This window comes from Bos mutus, chromosome 3 (genome assembly GCF_027580195.1).
Source record: "Bos mutus isolate GX-2022 chromosome 3, NWIPB_WYAK_1.1, whole genome shotgun sequence".
In the NCBI taxonomy this organism is placed as follows: domain Eukaryota; kingdom Metazoa; phylum Chordata; class Mammalia; order Artiodactyla; family Bovidae; genus Bos; species Bos mutus.
Window position 1 is genome coordinate 50,194,928 of NC_091619.1, and position 21,169 is coordinate 50,216,096.

General features: G+C 41.1%; 1 protein-coding gene across 3 annotated transcripts in view; it reads left to right on the top strand.

The window, feature by feature from the left end:
* Window positions 1–21,169, top strand: part of TGFBR3 (transforming growth factor beta receptor 3) — a 209,241-nt gene that overhangs the window by 173,930 nt on the left and 14,142 nt on the right. For 2 of the 3 annotated variants that reach the window (XM_070367696.1, XM_070367695.1), the window contains 5 exons: window positions 677–817; window positions 985–1,143; window positions 7,270–7,569; window positions 10,447–10,567; window positions 19,397–19,438. In XM_070367696.1, the coding sequence (XP_070223797.1) occupies window positions 677–817; window positions 985–1,143; window positions 7,270–7,569; window positions 10,447–10,567; window positions 19,397–19,438 (763 nt within the window). The remainder of the gene's footprint in view (window positions 1–676; window positions 818–984; window positions 1,144–7,269; window positions 7,570–10,446; window positions 10,568–19,396; window positions 19,439–21,169) is intronic. The other variant, XM_070367697.1, reaches the window with a different exon arrangement.

A 21,169-nucleotide genomic window follows, 5' to 3' on the forward strand; every position in this document is an offset into this window, starting at 1 on the left:
TGCATCTATACCTCATACAGGAGATAGTGGGGGAGATGGACACATATAGGAGAAGGGTAAGGAAAGAATGGTTCAATAGTGAACATCAGGTTCTTTGCTTCTGACTCAAACCAAACTTTACCAAATCTTTTTTTTTTTTTTTTTGGCTGTGTGGGACCTTGGCATGCAAATTCTTAGTGGCAGCATGTGGAATATGGTTCCCTGACCAGGGATGAAACACAGGCCCCTTGCACTGGGAGCTCAGTCTTAAGCCGCTGGACCACCAGGGAAGTCCCTATCAAATCTCGACAGACACAGCTTACAAGAACTCCTTGGATTAGCCAAATCAGTGTTTCTTAGAGTTTTCAGTATAAAGGCCCCTAAGGAGAAACTCCCCCACCCACTACAGTACAGGTGGGCCTGTTGAAAACCCCACCCAACCCCATTTCAGTGTCTGGTGTTTTCACACTATTTGAAATACATATTTTATTTTAAATCTTAATTTATTATGCATTGGGCTTCTTCTTTTTCATTTCTTTGAGGATAAAATCCTAAAAAAAAACTTGGAGTTTTTTTTTTTTTAATTAAGTCAGATTTTCAGTTCACCTCAGAATTTATTACATGGGTGTTTATGTGAGGTGGAACCAAAGTATGTGATTGGGTGTTTTCATAACACTGTGCTTTCCTTGCCTTTTAGATTGTGATTCAGATTCCACCCTCTGGGGATAGTAGTGGTTGGCCAGATGGTTATGAAGATTTAGAGTCTGGTGATAATGGATTTCCAGGAGACATGGATGAAGGGGACACTTCCTTCTTCAGCCGACTTGAAATTGTGGTGGTATGTATTTGTTTGTAGGAGGTAGTTTGTAGAGATTGTTGTCTTTTTGGTTGGCTTTAGTCGGGGACCATTGGAAAATAAAATCAGATGTTAAAGGCTAAAGCTTCTAAAGCTACATGCTTCATTTGACTGTGATTTGTTTCCATCTGTTTTCTTCTTTTCTCCAGTTTAATTGTAGCCTGCGACAGGTAGGGAATCCCCGTACCTTCCAGGACGAACCCAACAGGAACGTCACCTTCAACATGGAGCTGTACAACACTGACCTCTTTCTCGTGCCCTCCCAGGGGGTCTTCTCTGTGGCAGAGAATGGACACGTTTATGTTGAGGTGAGACCCGTATGTTAGCCTTGGGCTGTTAGGTTAGCGGAGATTCTTAGTGGCTCCTGAACATGAGTGAAAGCCCCTGGGGGCAGATGTTTTCCTGCCTTCCTCAGCCTTGACCAGCTCTGGATGAAGGCTTCACTCAAAAGACGCTTCCACATTGGTTTCTGACCAAAGCAGGAAATTTCAGGATTCATTGCATTATGCTAAATGGAGAGAGCATTTTATAGATGAATGGATGAAATGTTTTGTTTTTTTTTAATCAGGGGCATAAATTCTTATAAAGCCTTGTCCTTACTTTGTCCTTTGTATTTTTGCCAAGGGCATTCGTTCAGTAGTTGCAGTATCAGAGTTAACAAGGGAATATTTCAAACCCCTTAGAGACTATCTTTTAAACTGTGCATACTTTTGAGTGAAATACTGTATGTTACCATAGCTCATGAAAATTGGTTTTTTTCCTAGATCATTATCTAAATGTATCTATGGCGGTGGTTTGGTGGTTTCGTTGCCAAGTCCAGTCTGACTCTTGCGACCCCGTGGACTGTAGCCTGCTAGGCTCCTCTGTCCATGGGATTCTCCAGGCAAGAATACTGGAATGGATTGCCATTTCCTTCTCCAGGGGATCTTCCCGACCAAGGGATCGAACCCAGATCTCTTTCATTGCAGGCAGATTCTTTACCAACTGAGCTATGAGGGAAGCCCCAATGTATCTATAAATTTATTAAAATTATTTCCTGTGTATAACAGTAATAACCAGACATAATGTAAATCTGTGGAGTGACTACAGAACTCTTAGGTAGTGGTGGTAATAATGAAATAACAACAGCTAAAGTTTATTGTAGATTTATTTTGTGCCAAGCTCAGTTATAAGTTCTCAGTTATAAGGACTCGTATTCTTCTGAGCAGTTCTATTACACAGGACTGTTAATATCCCTGCCGGGGACCAGCCCCGGCTGATCCAGGGTATTCGAAGGAGAGACGGCGTAGGCGAGGATCAGGATACGATAGCTTAATTAAACGTTAATTAAGGATATAAAGAGTAATAGAATGAGGATAGCTCAGTAGGAAAATTCAGTGGAGAAAAGAGGCTGAGTAGCTTGGTTTACGCGGGAGACCAATAAAACTTCAAGACAAGAAGTTTGCACCACTTACGTAGGCCGCAGGCATCCTTCCGTTCTCCCGAAGGAGAGGAGACACTGAGGCCTCCCCGGTCGGATCTTAGAAGCCCAGGCATAATTAGTAAGCATGGTGGGTTCCGCGCTCCAGATGGAGACTCAACCAGAGTGAGAGAGAGAGCGACATGGGGAGACCAGTATTTCGAGAAACTGATCCCAATTCTTTATTTTCCAGAGTCTGTTTTTATACACTGAGATGTTATACAAAAGTCACGTGGGGACAGCAGTCCTGACTTTTATTAAAGTCAGGTGCTTCACACAAATGTATGCAGAGGTCTTAGGGGTGTTACATCATCTTCTGGCCAGGGGGGCCTGCTGACAATTTACGACCCTCTCCTTGTGACAGCGGTCAATCAGGACACTTATGTTTCCAGGGCTGATTATTCTCAAAACAGACGCCACCCAAATAAAGTTACATTCCTACAGGGTGAGGGTGTAGTGGGTTTTAGTTAAGGAAAGAATTTACTTAGCCTAAGGTCTAACGTGATTAATATCAAAGGTTAATACTTATTCCTTCTATATATTCATTAATGGGTGTAAGGGCAGGGGATATGGAGACTTAGCAACAAACATTGGCTCAACAAATGAAAAACCCTTCACCAACACAATTTCTAATAAGCCCACTATACTTATAGTTTTCTAACTTCTCTAAAGAACCTGTTTTTAGAGGGTTTAAAGCATCTCGTGCCTCTCACGGTTGGGAGGCTGTGAGCAATCACATGTGGCCGGACGAGCCTGTCAGGCAGGCTAGAGAACCTTCAGAGGAGTTTGTAGGTTAAAACACTCTTGTCACACCCAAGAGTTTTTATTGACTGGAGCTCTAGGTTAACTCCTTCTCCGAAAGAGGTGGTGGGGGACAGCCCCCCATAAAGTCAGAGGTGTAGGTAAGAGCACAAAGTAGTAAAGTAGGCAGGCTCTGGTTATGGGGGTAGATGCTTGAGGATTTCCAGGGGGACTCCTGAGGCTCGATCCCGCCTTTGCGTATGTCGAGCCTCCTTCCTCATGACCTTTGCCATGGGCGGAGTACCTCACTCTGGGCCCCAACATATCCCCATTTTGTGGATGAGGAAATTGAGGCCCAAATTTGTCTAAGGTCGCACAATTAGTACCTAGTTGAGTTCAGAGTCAGGGTTCATACTCAGTCCATCTGGCTCCAGAGACCACACTGTTGTCCACAGGATGCCATCATTTATCCTCAAAGTGCCATTTTCAAGAGGGAGAAAATGTAACCTCTTTGCAGTGCCAATACCCAAGTTCACAGAGTGGATTCTAGAGAAGATAATTATGCTCATGACCCCAGAATGTCTGCTGGTCTTACAGGAAAGTCGTCCTCTATCGAGCTGGTTTTGGTGCTAAGATGCAGGCTGGTGTTCTCTACTATGGGAGGAGGGAGAAGCTTAAGGGGCCAAAATGGGATACTTCCATATATTAAAAATGACTTCAGTACACATATTTCTATTTAAGAAAGACAAATAACTCACATTTATACTGATTCTGGGACGGAGCCCACAGGCTCTAGACATTTTCTTGGATCATCTCCTGCTTTCTGATTTCCCTCTTCTGAGAGATCTTCTCTTTCATTGGGTACTCCTTTCTCTGTTAGGGAAGATATACTGCTTTCTATGTGCTGTCCCTGATCAGAGCTCTCTCCTAATCCAACACTGGTGTTTTCTTCTTGCTATTCCGGCTGCTCCATCCACATGTGTGGTTGGTCAGTGATGCACTATTGTACTATAGGTTTTAGGGGCGCTGCTTAACTGCAGTTTGTTCTTTTCCAGATGTGTGCCTGGCTTTGCCAATTTGTGGCTTTGCTGCCTTAAATCTTCCTCATACATCCAACTCTGAATGTTTTGGGTTTTCTCCCTCCTCCCCAACTGCCTCCCCCAACCCCCAGTGCTGGCTTATTTGAAATATATTTTCTTTTTCATTCTTATTCTCCCATTTGTAGATTATATTGTTCATAATTGAATTGAATCAAAGACATTGTGAAAGTGATGGAAAAAAACAAACCAAGTCTTTTTGCTATGCCATTTTAAACATCATTAAAATGATATGTAAAAGTCGCTCAGTTGTGTCCAACTCTTTGCGACCCCATGGACTATACAGTCCATGGAATTCTCCAGGCCAGAATACTGGAGTGGGTAGCTGTTTCCTTCCCCAGGAGATCTTCCCAGGTCTCCCACATTGCAGGCAGATTCTTCACCAGCTGAGCCACCAGGGCAAATACATAATAATACACTGAAGAGAATTTGGGGAAGGGGGAACTGTTATAAACTACTTTATTTTAAAATTGTTTTAAACCACCTAAAATATGAGAGAGAATTGGTATATATTTTGCTAAATAGGATAGTAGCCATGCCTAGTCTTTTTTGTCTCATTTTGGACTCCACCGCTGATAAGAAAATGTTTTATTTGGGGAAAGTAAGTAAAACTTAATCATTGACTTGGTCTAAAGAGCTATTTCCATGTTTCCTCTTGTGGCCATTCTTATCACATCGCCTCCCAGAATCTCCTATTTCCTCTAGATCATGATCTCTTCCTTTAATCCAAGACGTTACCAGTTTTGCCACTTGGTCTTTGGTCATCTTTGGGTGATAGTTGGTCACACAGTTGGCACATTTTCTTTTAGTTCATTTGTCTTGGGAAGTTAAAAATATAAGTCTATATGTTGTTTTTGTTGTTCAGTCAATAAGTCATGTCCCACTCTTTGCAACCTCATGAACTGCAGCACGCCAGGCTTCTCTGTCCATCACTATCTCCCTGAGTTTCCTCAAACTTACGTTCATTGAGTCAGTGATGCCAGCCAACCATCTCATCCTCTGTTGCCCCCTTCTCCTCTTACCCTCAATCCTTCTCAGCATCAGGGGCTTTTCCACTGAGTCAGCTCTTCTCATCAGGTGGCCAAAGTATTGGAGCTTCAGCTTCAGCATCAGTCCTGCCAATGAATATTCAGGGTTGATGTCTAATATAACCCCCCAAATGTAAATGTAGATTAGTACTGCTAGTATTAGCTGGCATTTCCTAACTATCAGAGAGCTGTGTGGTATGCATATAATTTTGACTTTACAGATTGTCACAGTTGCTGTATCTAGTCAGTGCCCTCATTCTGTGGGGGCAGAAACCAAGGGTCAGTGCTCATGGCGAGTGAGCAGCAGAGTCCTGCCACTGTTCATTTCCAGTCCATTTCAGAGTAAAAGACTTATTGACAATAGTCTTTTTTTCCTCTCAAACAATTTTTTGGAGTACCTTAGCTATTCTGCCATTGCAGATCATTGATCATTGAGATTAGAGAAAAGGTTTGCATTTCTTCTATCACACGTTTTTGCATTGTGGGTTCTGAGTTCATATTAAAGGGCACTTATGAGTAAATAGAGTATATGTAGTTTGCCATTTTTCCAAGATTAAATATCTCATTTTTCAGAAATACTGTAAAAGTAATGAATTGTGAATATTTTCAGACTACTAAATACTACTTCCTGGAAAGATGTCTTACTAAGCACCCTCCCTGACCACATCATGGGCAGCTTGAACTGACCCTGTAGCTGTAGTGAAATAGTGAAGAGAAAATGGACTTGGGTTCAGAAGACCTGGGCTCAAGCCTTGGTTTTCCCCAGTATTTGCTAGCTATGATTTTGAACAAGTTATCTATCCTGTGTGTTCCGTTTGCCCTCCATTTATAAAATGAAGATGAAAATACTTATAAGATTGTTCTCAGGGATTAAGCTTTAAGGCACAGCAAAATGTCATTATCATCTTCATCATCTTCACTGTTGAGTGTCTTGCAGTTAACCACATAGGGATCTTTCAAAATAGTGCTGTGGGCTAAAAGCCCCATGTGATGTCAGGGATTTCCCGTGGGTATCTCAGAATGCAAAGTGTGTTTATAGCTTCATGCCTTTGAAAGGATTCTGGGGCTATTGGCTTATGGTTAAGGACCAACTTTATTTCTAAAGTGTTTAAGTTTATTTTGATTCTTAGTTTAGTCAAGGAATGAGGCAATAGTGGGGAGAGGCAGTTCACACAGTGATCCATGTGTCACCAGATGGAGAATCCAGTCTGGTTTGGAGATTTTAGCTGAGTTCAGGATGGTTGAGATTTGAATTCTGTTTACACTTGGCCACACACTACTTCCTGTTTCTAAAGAAAAGAACCTCAACAAGGTTTGGACATAGCCCATACAAATGTTTTGTAAGAGGGAAGTGTAAATGAGTCGGAAACGTTTCCAGATTAGATTTCCCTTAAAATACCCTTGGGCTTAAAGACTGAGGGGAGAGTCCTTGGCAAGGTCTGGTTTGGACCTCTGAAGAGCTGGGACACTTTGCCAGGCTCGTGATCGCCACCAGATTGCACCATGCCCAACATCCAGCCCCACAAGCCAGCTCTGGCTACTCACCGTGAAGCAGGACTTTAGATGAATCAGTAACTTCACTGCAGTGTATAGGCTCCTTCTGACTTGCTGCAGTTTAGAAGTCTGCTCTTCCCTGCCTGGTTTAAGTACATCTAGCTCTGTCCTTTATTTTTTGAGTAATTTTTAAGAGAGGTTGCCTCACAAGTGATAATCCTATTATGACATTAGGGTTTTTACCTGTTGGTGTTTTATTTATTTTGGAAAGTCTACTCTAGGTGCATGATATACTTTTATTTTTATTTCCCAGAGGACTCATAGGAAGTCAAAGAGACTTATTTATCTTGTATTAGAATCTTAGAATATTAGAATCCAGGCTGGCACTTAAACTAAATAATTCACTGTCATCATCCATACCAGATTTAAATGGAAAATATCTCTTTCTTCAATGAGTGTGTCACTTTTGTGATTAGAAAGAAGACTATATAGGTGTGTTACACAAATCACGCAATGTCTCTCATCAGAAGGGCCACGTTGGTATGTTGTCCTTGTACCTACAGTGAGCGTGAAATGTTAACTCACTTCTGAATTGAGCTTTCTGTTCTGTTCTAGGTGTCTGTTACCAAGGCTGACCAAGAACTGGGATTTGCCATCCAAACGTGCTTTATCTCTCCGTATTCAAACCCTGATAGGATGTCTGATTATACTATCATTGAGAACATTTGTCCTAAAGATGAATCTGTGAAATTCTACAATCCCAAGAGAGTGCACTTTCCTATCCCACAAGCCGAGATAGATAAGAAACGGTTCAGCTTTGTTTTTAAGCCTGTCTTCAATACCTCCCTGCTCTTTCTCCAGTGTGAGCTCACGCTGTGTACCAAAAAGGAAAAGGACCCCCAGAAGCTACCCAAGGTTAGTGGGCCTTCATCTATTTTCTCCTGTTATTTTGACATCTTTAGGTGAGGCAGTGACCTACCAGAAAGGTTTAATCACAGCTTGCTGCAGGTTGAGGTTTTTGGTTTGGGGACTGCCCAGTCAAAGTCATAAAGTTCATGTTAGCAGGGAACTGTGAGTTTTATGGAGTCTTGGAGAATGAGTCCTGACCGTATGCTTTTTTTTTTTCCATGCATGCTATTCAGTAGTATCTTATGAACGATAAATCAAGACTGTTTTCCATTGAAGGAGAGGTCTGGCTTTATCTTTGCTATTCTAATAGTACACAGTGCCAAGAGTACAGAGAGCCGAAGGACAAGTTCAACGTGAGGATTAATTTTTCCAAGTCCCGCTGAGATTTGTATTGCAGTTGTTTTTTGACCTTCTCTGTGTGAGTTATAAGGTTGACTTGTCTCATGAGGACTTCTAAGGGAAACTAACAAATATTTTAATTTTTCTTGGTTTCATATTGTGGTTCGTCATGTTTGCCTCATGTTGCTCCCCACATAGAACTAGTACATGCTGTTGCCACAACAGAAATCAGAACCCTTTGACCTTGTTGGTGTGGCTATGGTAGGGGGCATCCGCAAGGGTAATGACCTCATTGTTTTGGCTTTTTGCATGAAGGGTATCTTCTGTCTGGTTTTGTTTCTGTGATCTGCCGTAATTATGTATAACTTCGTATGTGTGTTTATTTTGGTTAGATATCTCACACAGTGTAAGCTGACTTCTCATCCTTTTACACTTGCATATCAGTTAGCGTCTGAAAGTCCAATAATTGAGCTGTGTCATTAACACTGTCTCATAGGGACAGAATTTTCTCACCTGGTACATAGGTTGTGAGAGATGGGTGTAAAAGGAGAAGGAAAAATTATTGTTATGAGATGGATTGTCATTTATCTGTATCCTTTGCACTATTATATTCTCCTGGGCATCAATTTCTCCATTAGACCACAGGAAATTTTATAATACATTTGAAAATGTAGTGAATCTGATCTCTTAGTCCTCAGGGAGCGTGTGTGTGTGTGTGTGTGTGTGTGTGTATATATAAAGTGATTTAGGCTGTGTTCTTTAGGTTGCCTTAGGGAACATTGGTACCCTAGCCTTGTGGGCCTCCACCTTCCAGTGGCCATCAAGCTTGGGCCATAGTGGACAGTGGTCGAGAGCCATGCAGAACTTCTTGAGTGGCTGTGGGACCCAGAGAATAACTTTAGGAGTTGGGGATCTAGGAGGGGAGGCCTGGCAGTTACCCCTGTCTTTACTGATAGCTGTAGCACTCACCTTTCAGTGAGCCTGGCCTGTAGCAACCCAGCTTCATAGTGTGTCAGTCTGTGAAAATTAGTCCTAATATTTCCTTCTATAACATTTAAAGGAAAGTTCTAAGTACCTGGGGTTGACATGGGATGTGGCCCTAAGCCTAAGGTTATATCCAAGGCAAGGTAGAGTGGAAAGAGCATGGGGGCCGAGAAGGCAGGCCTGATTCTTCCTAACAGGACATTAGCAAGTTCCTGACCTCTCAGAACCTCCGTGTCCTTGTCTGTACCGTTGGAGTAATAGCATAGCCTTCCTTCCTAGGTAGAAGAGCAGGTGAGACAGTGGAGGTGAGGACAGTGGACCATTTATAGAGCTGTTACCGCTGTTCCTCTGTTTACGGCCTATGGTTAATATTTTCACACTCCTATGACTGCTTTCTATGACAATAGACCGAGCCAAAGATTCTTCTAGGAAGAATTCTCAAAGACTGTTGAGTCCAGCCCTGCCTATTGCTGATGAAATTGAGAGCAGAGTGTTCAGTGACTTGCCCGGGATCTTGCAGTGAAATTTGTTGTAGACTCTTGCTTAACCAAGGAAACTAGAAGGAAAGTAAGAAAGCTCTTCCTAAACTGCAAATCTTCTCAACAAGTTCTCTCCATGAAAAACCCATTGTTTCCCTTTACCGGAGGGCTGTTGTAAAGACTTTTCTTGTTTGTTTGGGGCAGGGGTTGTAAGAGAGGGGAACTGTCGTATAACATGTATCTGACTTTGATGTTGCTCAGAGCAGCAATGACAATAAAGCCACAAGTCTCTGCTCTTTTGTGACTAGAAGATCTGGAAGCTAGTTAACTTTTCTGGATACCTTGCTATATATAGATTTTTAAAAAATAATTGATATGTTTCCCCTTCCAACAAAAGTGATTGGATGTCACTGACATTAGCATTTCACCTATTGATGGGCATAGACAAGGAGCCAAAGTTATTTTAAAGGAAAAGGTAATGGAAACAGATACACCAGGCTTGGGCATGCTGGTTCTAAGTTTGGAGACTGAAAATAGCTGGAAACAGCTGATCTCATGGCCTCCACCCCTAGGCACAACTCCCTAGGACTTCATTTTGGAACATTAAAAGCAGATGACCCTGGAAAGCTTCATTTTGCATAAGCCTATACTGTAATTAAAAAAATCAAATGCACTCGACAACATGATTATCTTTTTGGACAGCAGATGTAAAATCTGTCACCCTCATAATGCAATACATGAAGTTTCCTACCATCACAAATCACAAACATGAACCGTTTGTGTGTAAGCCAGCTTGATGAAGGGCCAATGTTCGTCATATAGTTATTTTATTTTTCAGACTAAATAACACTAAAACCTCCAGTTGTTTTCTGGGAATCCATCCAGCAATGTTTGCATCTTCAAGTGCAACTGAGAATACACTGAGGCTGCTCTCATAACTCTCAGATTATTGGTGGTTCTTTGAAAACCATCCTGGTACCCTGTTTTTCTGGGGTAAATAGCTGTGAGCTGTCTGATAAGGGGCCACAGGACAACCATGCTGGCCCTTTTGAGTGACCCCCTGACTCTATTCTCTCTGCAGTGTGTGCTTCCTGATGAAGCCTGCACCTCGCTGGATGCCTCAATGATCTGGGCCATGATGCAGAATAAGAAGACGTTCACCAGGCCCCTCGCTGTTATCCACCACGAAGTACCATTTAAAGGTGTGTTCTGCGGAGGCTCGGTCAGAGAACAGCGACCTGTGTGCTACTCATAAAGAAGCTGCTGCTGCTGCTGCTGCTGCTAAGTCGCTTCAGTCGTGTCCGACTCTGTGCGACCCCACAGACTGGAATACTGTAAATCAAAGCCCAGTTTTATTTGAAAGATAAATTAACGACCATTTAGTAGCTTTAGAAAAGAATTCTTTGCCCACAGAGTCTTTTGTTTAGTTGGTTCTCCTGCTGCTGTGCATTAATGATACCTTTGCCAATGACTTCCTCTTTAAATATTAGAGCAAAGTCTTGGTTAGTCTGTTATGACGATGCTGTCACTTGCCCTGCATGCAGATATGCTTCCTCGAGCATGTTGGAGAGGGTTAGAGTTCCTTCTGGAATTGCATGCAGTCCACAGCCCATCTTTCTTTGACCTGCTGGTAAAGGCTGTGCTGGCTACAAGCTATTAGAGTGCTTTGTCAGGGATCACAGATGCCTTTGGGAGGGTACCATGTACGTGAACACCATCTGTCTTAGGTGTCACAGCAGAAGGACATTGAAAACCACTGTTCAAATGTGTTTTTATCATTTCAATTTTAGAATTTTATGCACAGCTCTAGGCTTTCCCTGCTAGCTGGCTGTGGGACTCTGGAGCTCTCCTCTCAGGTCCTTGGGTTTCATTTTCTTTATCTGGAGAAAGAGGGGGTTGGACCATATGACTCCCAAAGGCCTTCTCAGCCATACCACTCAGCTGTACTGTTTGAAGAGGCAAAACAATTTTTCATTCATTTCCCAGCCGTCCTCAAGTTGGTGGGAGATATACGTATTAGATGTTTATTGGTTCCTCATCAATGTTTTTGTTGTTGTTTGTTTAACTTTATTCATTAATTTTTAGCCATTTGAAGCAGTTATAATAGCTGCAGTCTTTCTATAAATGGATTGCCCAAGTAGTTCCTTGTTTATTGGGTCCAAGGGAAAAGAAATAAGAATAAATTAATTGTGTTGCAAAGCATATCATAATCGGGCAACAGCTGGCTCTGTTTTGTACTGTGAAAATGGTGTAACAGCAGCAACAGCCACCCCATACTCCATCTGTTACTCTTACCTATTTTGAGAGAGGTAATTCTGCCCGTAATTGAAGGCAGCAGCTTGCTTTTTCTTGTGCCAGACAATAATTAGGCATTAATATTGCAGCAGTATAACTTCCAGTAATTCATTCATTCATTCTTTAAGTCTGGTGGTATTTTTTTAAGTAATTCCTCTTGTAAATTAGGTAATTACCTTTATTTAAACTTGATGTATAATTACCCTGAAAGTTCAATGTTTTCTTTACATAAAAGTTCAAGAGGAAAGTTTTACCAAATATCAAAGCGATTTCATGAGATTTGCTAATTGAGACTAGGTTTTAGTGGAGACGCATGCGGTGAAGAAAGTTCATTGCCTAGGTTTGTTAAACAAATTGAGAAGGATAGGCTGTAGGCTGGCTTCCCAGGGGCTGTATGCAAATGCTCTTTCTAACTTTACACTGAATGGGGTAGGTTTCCTGGCAGTTTTTAGCCTGTTTGAGTGACTCCACTCATCTTTGATGTTTATTTCCCTTTGACTCTAGAAGCACTTCTCCTCAGTGCAGACAATTAGAATCTGTGCTCTCCTTCTACCTCTCAGGGAATTGGAATAATCATTTATAAGAGGAATGTGACTATTTGCCTGATAGTATTGGTTTCTTTGAAAAATAACAGGATCATGAGTGTTCTTCCTGCCAGACAGCCTTATGTGTTACTGTATTAAGATAACAAATACCCCAGTATCCGTGGGCTTCCCCGGTGGTGCTAGTGGTAAAGAACCTGCCTGCCAAGACGGGAGACATAGGTTTGATCCCTAGGTCAGGAAGATCCCCTGGATGAGGGCATGGCAAAAGCACTCCAGTATTCTTGCCTGGAGAATCCAATGGACAGAGGAACCTGGTGGGCTACAGCCCATGGGGTTGCAGAGCGTTGGACACAACTAAAGCAACTTAGCACACACAGTATCTCTGGAAGTGGGCAGATCTCTTGTTGGGAATAACTTTGGGACTAAAAATTTCCCAATGGGACAGTTTACTGTCCTTTGACTACATGGATACTCTTTGGAGACCTGGCCGAAGTTCCAGCTCTCCCTGGCCATTTGGTCCATCTTATTTCTCAACACTTGGTTTTTCTGGGGCAGCAGATAGAGGTTGTCTACTTCACAGTCAGCCAGAGAGCTGCTTTGTGGCTACCACTGCCAGTAGCAAGGGCTCATTTCAGGTGATGTTTCTTTCTTCTCTGGGCAAGCAGAATAGGCCATCAAAAGTAAGTAAGTAATTCTGAGTCCTTCCTCTGGGCCACTGTTGTGTTTTTTTGGTGGGGGGAGGCACTGTTATTAATGGAACTTTCCTGAGTTTCACAGCACATCTTTGCCACCTTTGATCTCTCAGTCCCTTGGGAACCAACTCTGGGACTAGAATTGTTTTGCTTAAATTTTCAATAATGATGATGCTAGTGGTAATGATGAAGATGGAGATGATGATAATGTTGATCTGACATTTATTGAGCATTTACTTAGTGCAAGGCTTTGTCCTAAATGTTGTTTGTGGGTAAGTCTATTATAGAGTAAGGGTAAGTAACTTGGCCAAGGTCACACCACATAAATAAATGGTGGGTCTGGGATTCAAATCAAGGAACTTTGAGCCTATGCTCTTAAATCTTTATGCCTTATCCTAGGTGGAGGTTGATTCTCAGTTCAGTTCAGTTGCTCAGTCGTGTCCAACTCTTTGCAACCCCATGGACTGCAGCACACCAGGTCTCCCTGTCCATCACCAACTCCTGGAGCCTACTCAAACTCATGTCCATTGAGTTGGTGATACCATCCAACCATCTCATCCTCTGTCATCCCCTTCTCCTCCCGCCTTTAATCATTCCCAGCATCAGGATCTTTTCCAATGAGTCTGTTCTTTGCATCAGATGGCCCAATTGATTCACAAATACTGAAGTTTCAGCTTCAGCATCAGTCCTTCTAATAAATATTCAGGACTGATTTCCTTTATGTTGATTCTAGTTTTTAATAAAATCTACAAGCAACACAGTCATCTGTCCTTTCATACGCCTCTTCCTGGCCTCTTCCCCAGTTCATGCCATATCACATTGGTATGCAGGTTAGTACCCAAATGCTCTAATAATTATGAAAAGAAGGTGAAGAGTTTTAGGGAAAAACATCTGTTCCACCAAAGGGTTAAGATATTAGGAAACAAATAAACTATTTAAGAGTCTTAAAGTTTAGGACAAGTTTTGTGACTTTGAATTGTAACTCAAAGAAAAGCCCAGGAAACGTGAATAGTTTATGCATATTATGGTTTATGGCAAAACAATTAAAATAGTTGAGGTGGTGCCATCCTACCATATTTTCTGAAGTATCTTGAAATATAGGCATGTTAGTGCTATTTTCTTTGGATGCTGTGACTGCTTTTTACAGCATTTGAGAACACTTGGGCTTACATAATGAAAATGATTACACCACGTCAGCAATGATTTTTTTTTTAAATGGTGAAAGGGAAAAGTAATCATTTCTCTGAAGTTTAGGGCATATATATATATATATGGGGGAAAATGAGCACAAAAGGACATTCCCAAATTTGCCATGCTTTATGTACAATCTATAATTCTTAGCAAGTTAAGTGTTTAAAATACTGAATTTTCTCCATATTTCCACCACATAACTTTTTAAATATTAAACTACGCTCAGGACAGCACCTGGCATATCATGGGCACTCAGTAAATGTTAATTTCCTTTCCTTCCTCTTAACATCTCAGCCATACTAGGCTTTCTGAGGGGATTAGAGGGGAGTGAAAGGGCAAGTTGTGAATGTCAGTTGGAAATTAATCCAAGAGAGGCGTTGCTTTTTGGAACACATTTTATTTTTCCAGAACAAAAATATACTTTAAAGCACCAGCCAGGTTTTGTCCTCAGGCAGAGGTAAAGATGAGGGGAAGCCAAGGAGAAAGATGGTAGAAATGCTTAGTTAGCAGATCAAGACATTCAGTCTATTCAGTAAGGGAGAGGTATCATAGGTTCTTTTTTTTTTTTTTAATTTTATTCAGTGTGCTTCACATTTTGAAAACCTTATAGTTTCAAAAATTTCAAATCTAAACAAAAACAAGAAATAGTAGAATGAACTCCTACAAACCACTCATCTGGTTTCCACAATTACCAATTCATAGCCAATTTTGTTTTATTACTTCCTGTCTCTGGATTGTTTAGAAGGAAACCCAGACATTTCATTTGATTCACAAATATTCCAATATGCACCTCTAAAGTCTGAGATCCATCAAAAGATCTTGAGTAGAGAACCGAGCATCAGATCATTTAGGAAGAGTACTCTGAAAGCTGCATGGAGGTTAAGTTGCTAGAGCTTGTATGCAATAATAAAAAATATATGATTTTTTTGTGAAGGTCGCTCAGTCGTGTTTGACTCTTTGCAATCTCATGGACTATACAGTCCATGGAATTCTCCAGGCCATAATACTGGAGTGTTATTAATAATAGCCTTTCCTTTCTCCAGGGGATCTTCCCAACCCAGGATCGAACCTAGGTCTCCTGCATTGCAGGTGGATTCTTTACCAGCTGAGCCACATATTTATGGTTATTTATTCCAAAAACATTTATTGAGGATCTACTATATGCTTGGCATATAGTATACAAATTTTCCTATGTTTGATGCCTTTACAATCTAATGCATGGAGAAAGGAATGGCTACCCATTCCAGTATTCTTGCCTGGAGAATTTCATGGAAAGAGAAGCCTGGCAGGTGAGGGGTCAAAAAGAGCCAGACCCGACTGAGCGACTAACACTTTCCCTACTTTCATTATAGCTTAAAATAAATATGAAGATATAATCTAATGTACTACTGATGTTTTGGGCTGGATAACTATTTGCTGTGGGGTGTTGACCTGTGAATTGTGGGATGTTAAGCAGCACCCCTGGCCTCTGCCTACTGAATGTCCTTAGCAAACCCTTTCACCACCAGTTGTGACAACCCAAAATGTGTCTGAATGTTTCCAAATGTCCCCTGGAGAGCCTAGTGGGCAAAAATCACTCCCGGGTGAGAACCACTGATCTAGTAGAAGGATACAGAGAAGTGAGAAGGCAATTACAGTGAATGCCATAAATATTGAAAGAAGCCAGAGAAGGGATTAATTTACAGTGTGGTTAAGTTAGTAAAAACTGTATCTTTGGTGGCCTGCACAAGCTTCTTTATCTGCCCTCTGTGCCAAATACTAATAGATGTGGGTACCAGTTAGACACACCTCATTTCCCTATGGGCCTGCCCAGTCCTGCCATGTTTAGGAGAACTGAATTGAAAGTGGGAGGACAGAAGTTGTGGTCAGTTACTCATGCATAACCCGAGAAATAACTTTTTTATGAAAACCACGACTAAACAACTGAGGAGGGAAGTTTTGGTTCTAGAGGCAGACCAAAGTTTGCTCAGAGTACATGAAAAGATTTAATTCAGAATGTTGATTATAGTTTGTTCTTCTGTACAGAAATCTTTATTGTTAACATTTCTCTTTACAGCAATGGCTAGGATTCCTTTCTTGCAATCGTACCCTTAAACCAAAAGTAAATATTGTTGGGTCCACTCTTTTCCTTTCAGCATGCCAACTCAATTATAGGGTTCCAGTGGAGATCAAACTATTTTAGTTATAGTCGGGGTTTATTGGGAATTTTGGAACACAAAAGTAAGAAGATAAAATCCTTGAACCTTGGTTCTGCAGCCTGTGCTTGTTATTGTTTATGCGCAGAAAGCGTGGAGGAACTTCACCTCTGGGGAAATGAGCAACAACTGTTTGTGCTTAGCTGAGTGAGAAGGCCCCTATTTGGGGTGGGGTAAGAGGGTTAGGTAATAATGTAAATCCATTAAGAATTTTCAAACAGTGTCATCTATCACACAGGCTTCACTGTAAAACCTACATTCTCACATACAAGGTCTCCTTAAGGGAGAATCATTATTTGAAACCTTTTGGGGATTCTGAGTGACAAAGTTTAACCATGGGTGGTTGATTGGATGGAACTCTTCCCAGAAGTGTGTATATTTCTCGCATGATGAACCCTATAGAGACCTTTAAATGCCTTTGGACTTAGTTCAGCGTATCAAACCACTACTTTTTACAAATAGGAGAATTTTGTGGTTAGATGCCCCTACTTCATAGGACCCTTGGGAATTTAAAATGAGAAAATATAAGTGAAGGCTTTTTTGTTGACTGTAAAACACTATACAATGTACAGATGTTAAGGCATCATTGTTGCTTCATTGCTGCCAATAAGGCTGGTGGGGCCAACCTCCCAGGAGACAGTCTCTTATGTGCCTTGTGTAGTTGGTATGTGTTCTGCACACTGAAATACATTTTCTTAAAAACACACAATTATTTTAGTTTTCTTAGTGATTTTAAGTATAACTTTCTCATATATCCTAAGCCCAGGGGCACTATGCTGCACACCTCCAGGGGGTACCCTTCAACTGTAGTGGCTTTGTTTCATCCCATAGCATTCCTCCCCCTGGAGCTAGACTGTGATACCCCATGCTTCACGATTTAATCCTGAGATTTAACAATCCTGTCTAGCTTCTCTTATTTTTATAAACATCAACTCAAATGCTGCTTGTTTTGGTCAATTTTTCACAATTTTTTTTTTTTTTGCCTTACTTTGGATTCCAGAACAAGGTGTGTGTTCCTTTTTTATTGAATAAAAGTGGAGATGAGGAGAGGCACTAAACATGTTACTTTTAAACTCTGGAGAACAGGGGTAGAGTCTGTGTGCCAGGACTTAACACACTTTTTCTATAAAGAGCCAGATGGTGAATATGTCCAGTTTGTGGCTTATGGAGTCCCTGCCTCACTACTTAACTGCTGTTGCAGCCTAAGAGTGACCGTGGACAGTATATAAATGAGTGAGCCTTGTTATGTTCAAATAAAACTTTACGAATAGATTTGTATTGTGTATAATTTTCACGTCATGAAACATTTTGATTTTTGTTCAATGATTTACAAATATAAAATTCATCTTTAGTTCACTTGTACAAAAATAAATGGTGGACTGTGATAGGCTGCCCTGTGGCCAGTGATACTCTCACTGTTGAGAAGAGCACATAGCTGTGCACAAGCAGCTGCTTAATCAGTGCTTCTCTAGCTAAGGACAGAGCCACACTCACCAGTCATTTAGCCTGCTAGGCAGAATGTGGAATCCTGGGTCAGCCCCTACCCTGATGCTTTCCAGCTGTGACCTTGGGTTGGTCACATGATAAAGAATTTCAGGCTGCTTTTTTGTAAGATAGTGATAAGAATTCTGTTTCTGCCTCCCTAATGGGGCTGGTTGTAACCTCAAATGAGATCAGGCTCTATAGCACTCTCTGAACATGAAGGCATTATAGAAATGTCAAAGCGTATTTCAGTCTTATTCCAAAATTCCGCTATTGCCTCGGTTTACAAAACAGTGTGTTCATGCTAAGTCGCTTCAGTCGTGTCCAACTCTTTGCGACTCCATGGACTGCAGCCTGCCAGGCTCATCTGTCCATGGAATTCTCCAGGCAAGAATACTGGAGTGGGTTGCCATTCCCTTCTCCAGAGGATCTTCCTGACCTAGGGATCAAAAACAAGTCTTCTGCATTTGCAGGCAGATTCTTTACCGTCTGAGCCCTCAGGGAAGCCTGATGAATCGAAAAGTACAGCAGCATTCTAACTGTCCTTCACTAAGCTTTCTGGTAAAGGCTCTTCTATTCCCGGCCGCACCCTGAGGGTCTGCAGAGGAATAAGATCTAGGCTCTACCCTGGAGATGGAAAAAATTAAGAGAATTAGATGTGATGTAGCACCTTTATAACAAAAGAGGGAGAGGATGAGTAAAAGTGGGAGAGATTCTCCCTGCTGGGGTGGGTATGGGGCTGTGAGAGAGTCAGAGAACGCCTCCCCTGAAAATGCAAGCAGAGCAGGTCGTGCAGGGAGGGTACTTGAGGGAATGGCTTGCAACTTGTGATGACATGGAACTGCCTGGAGAAGTGGGGGAACTTAACTTCGAGGAGCCCAGCATGGGTGAGGAACAATTAGGAAAGGAGGCTGGAGAGAGGTGGGGAGAGGAAGGCAGATCACTCCATGCCATGCTCGAGAGTTTGGACTTTTTTCCCGTAAATGAAGGGAAACCATTGAATGGTTTAATCAGGGCAATAATATAATCAGCCCTGGACTCTGCAAAAGTCATTCTGGGGGCACATATCGGGGAGGAAACATTTGGGTTGGGTGCAGTAGTGGAGACCAGGAGACCAGTTAGAGAAGCTTTGTAATAATGCAGATGCATGAACAGGAGCTGAACTGTAGGACAGCAATGTTAGGAGGAGGAATAAAGACGCTTTTACAAACTGTATGTTAAAAGACTTTTTGAAAGTGGAATGATATTAAATACACTGGAGAAACATGATACTTAAAGATACTGCATCCTTTTGTAAATAAAGAGAAAAGTATATACACATGTGTGCGTGTGCACACGCATATACACATGCATGAATTATCAGACTCAAATTTCTTAAGTTTAGGTTTTTGCTTTCAGTTTTTCTTCAGGTTAGAGAAAGTATACAATTGATCATTAATGAAGTACAGTGCTTAAAATTTCTGAGTAATCCATGTTACAGTCTTGATACCTAAATAGAATAATTGACAGACTTTTCACAAAATAAGTATTCACAAATAGAAGAATGTCAGCCTCTACTGAGATTTTGATAACCTCTTACTTAGAACTTGGTTTCTCTGTAGAATACATCGTGATTTATGTTTTTGTTTCAGAAACAGGTCCAAGTATTAAGGAACCGATTCCAATTACTCCACGTAAGTCTTTATGCAACTGTTTTGAAATAAAGCCTCCTGGGCTTTTATAAGAATGAGTTGGTTATAGAACATTTGCCAGACCCTGCATTTTGATAAGGAGACTTCTGCTCTCATTCTCCCTCACCCCTTTTTTCTCATATTTTCTTTTCCGTCCCTGCATTCTCCTTTCTTTTTTCCTCTCTACTGTTGCCATTTTAAAATATGAATTTGTTGACCCATTGGTATGTATCACCTTAATGCAATGTAGTAGCTTCTTAATTTTGGAGAAGTTCATCATTTACCTACCTTTAGTGGATGTAATCTGAAAGACTTAACATAGAGCTATGGGAGTGGTTTGCTTTTTGTATCATCAAGGGTATCTTCCTGCTCAGAGAAGCAGTGCTGAAGGAACTAGTTGCTATACCATTAAGGCAATCACTAGACAAGGGGTGTTGAGAACACTTGGAAGACAAAGAGAGAGAGAGACCGACTGCTACAAAATGATACGTTGAAAATTATCTGGGGCGATTTCATTGCTTATACAGAAGAAAACTCTGACCCAGAAGTGTTTCAGTGACTTCCCCACAATTATAATTGGCACTGAGGCAGAACTAGAGCCTTGGCTTTCTGGCTGTGCACCCAGAACTCATCTAGATAATGTTGCCTGTGGGGAGAAGCTTTACTTTTTTTCCTCCTTAAGACTTTCCAGATTTAGTCTCCATGGCTAATTCCATCACGTATACATAAGAATTAGCCTGGAGAGTTTATGCTAAATACTTTATAAACCGTTCTATTAAGAGTATTTATTTTAACAATATCATGGAACAGTATTATGAACCCAGAAAGAGACGCAGATGGACACATTCTCCTATACTCCCCTACTCTGATTCTCTTAAATGACACCTCCATCTTTAGCACTTTAGTGTATTTTCACTCAAAACTTTTAATCACGCCCTACTTTTCACCTTAGGCATGAAAAGACATCTTTTAATATCTGTCCTAGAGACTAAATTAAATTAGGTTGATGGCTAATTTAATTTTTCCTAGTTCTTACTCCTCCTAGGGGATCCTCAGCCTCTTTGCAAACTCCTTTTGTTTACCCCCTGCCTTCAGAAGATAAGATAATGCTGTCCCATTTTTTAGAAGTTAAATGAACACTAAGGGGCACATGGCTAGAGGAGTAGGAACCAGAACTTGGGAATTTGGATCTTTCAGAATCTTCTCCACAATGTCATACTTTTCCTGAGCCCTTTTGAGTGCTGGGGCTGCTCCAGGGTCACATTTATCTACACATGTATCTTACACTGAAGTGAGTTGAAAGGCAAAGTGAATGAATTTACATAGAGATCAGCTGGAGTCACTTCTGACTGGAGAGGAGCACAGAAACAGTGTTGAAGTAACAGAGGGATCCTGTACTTTAATTTTTTTTTTTAAAGAGAAACTTTAGAAATTTTATTCCACTGAAAACCTGTCTCTCTTAGAAACTGATCTTTGCTTTTTATAAGTGATTCAAAGTAATTCTCTTAAACGAAAGGAAATGTTCTGTATCTGTGGCCTGGAATTAATTTCAAATGTAAAAATCTTTGCCAAATTGATTCTATTTATATGTTTTGCTAACCATAAAATTGTTAACCCACTCCCCGCTGAGGAGTATTTCTGTTCCCCTCATAGAAAGGTCATGGTTGGAAAAGTGTTAAAAAGTAGGTTGTGTTAAATGACACAATAGGTAATTATTGAGATGGAAGGTTTAAA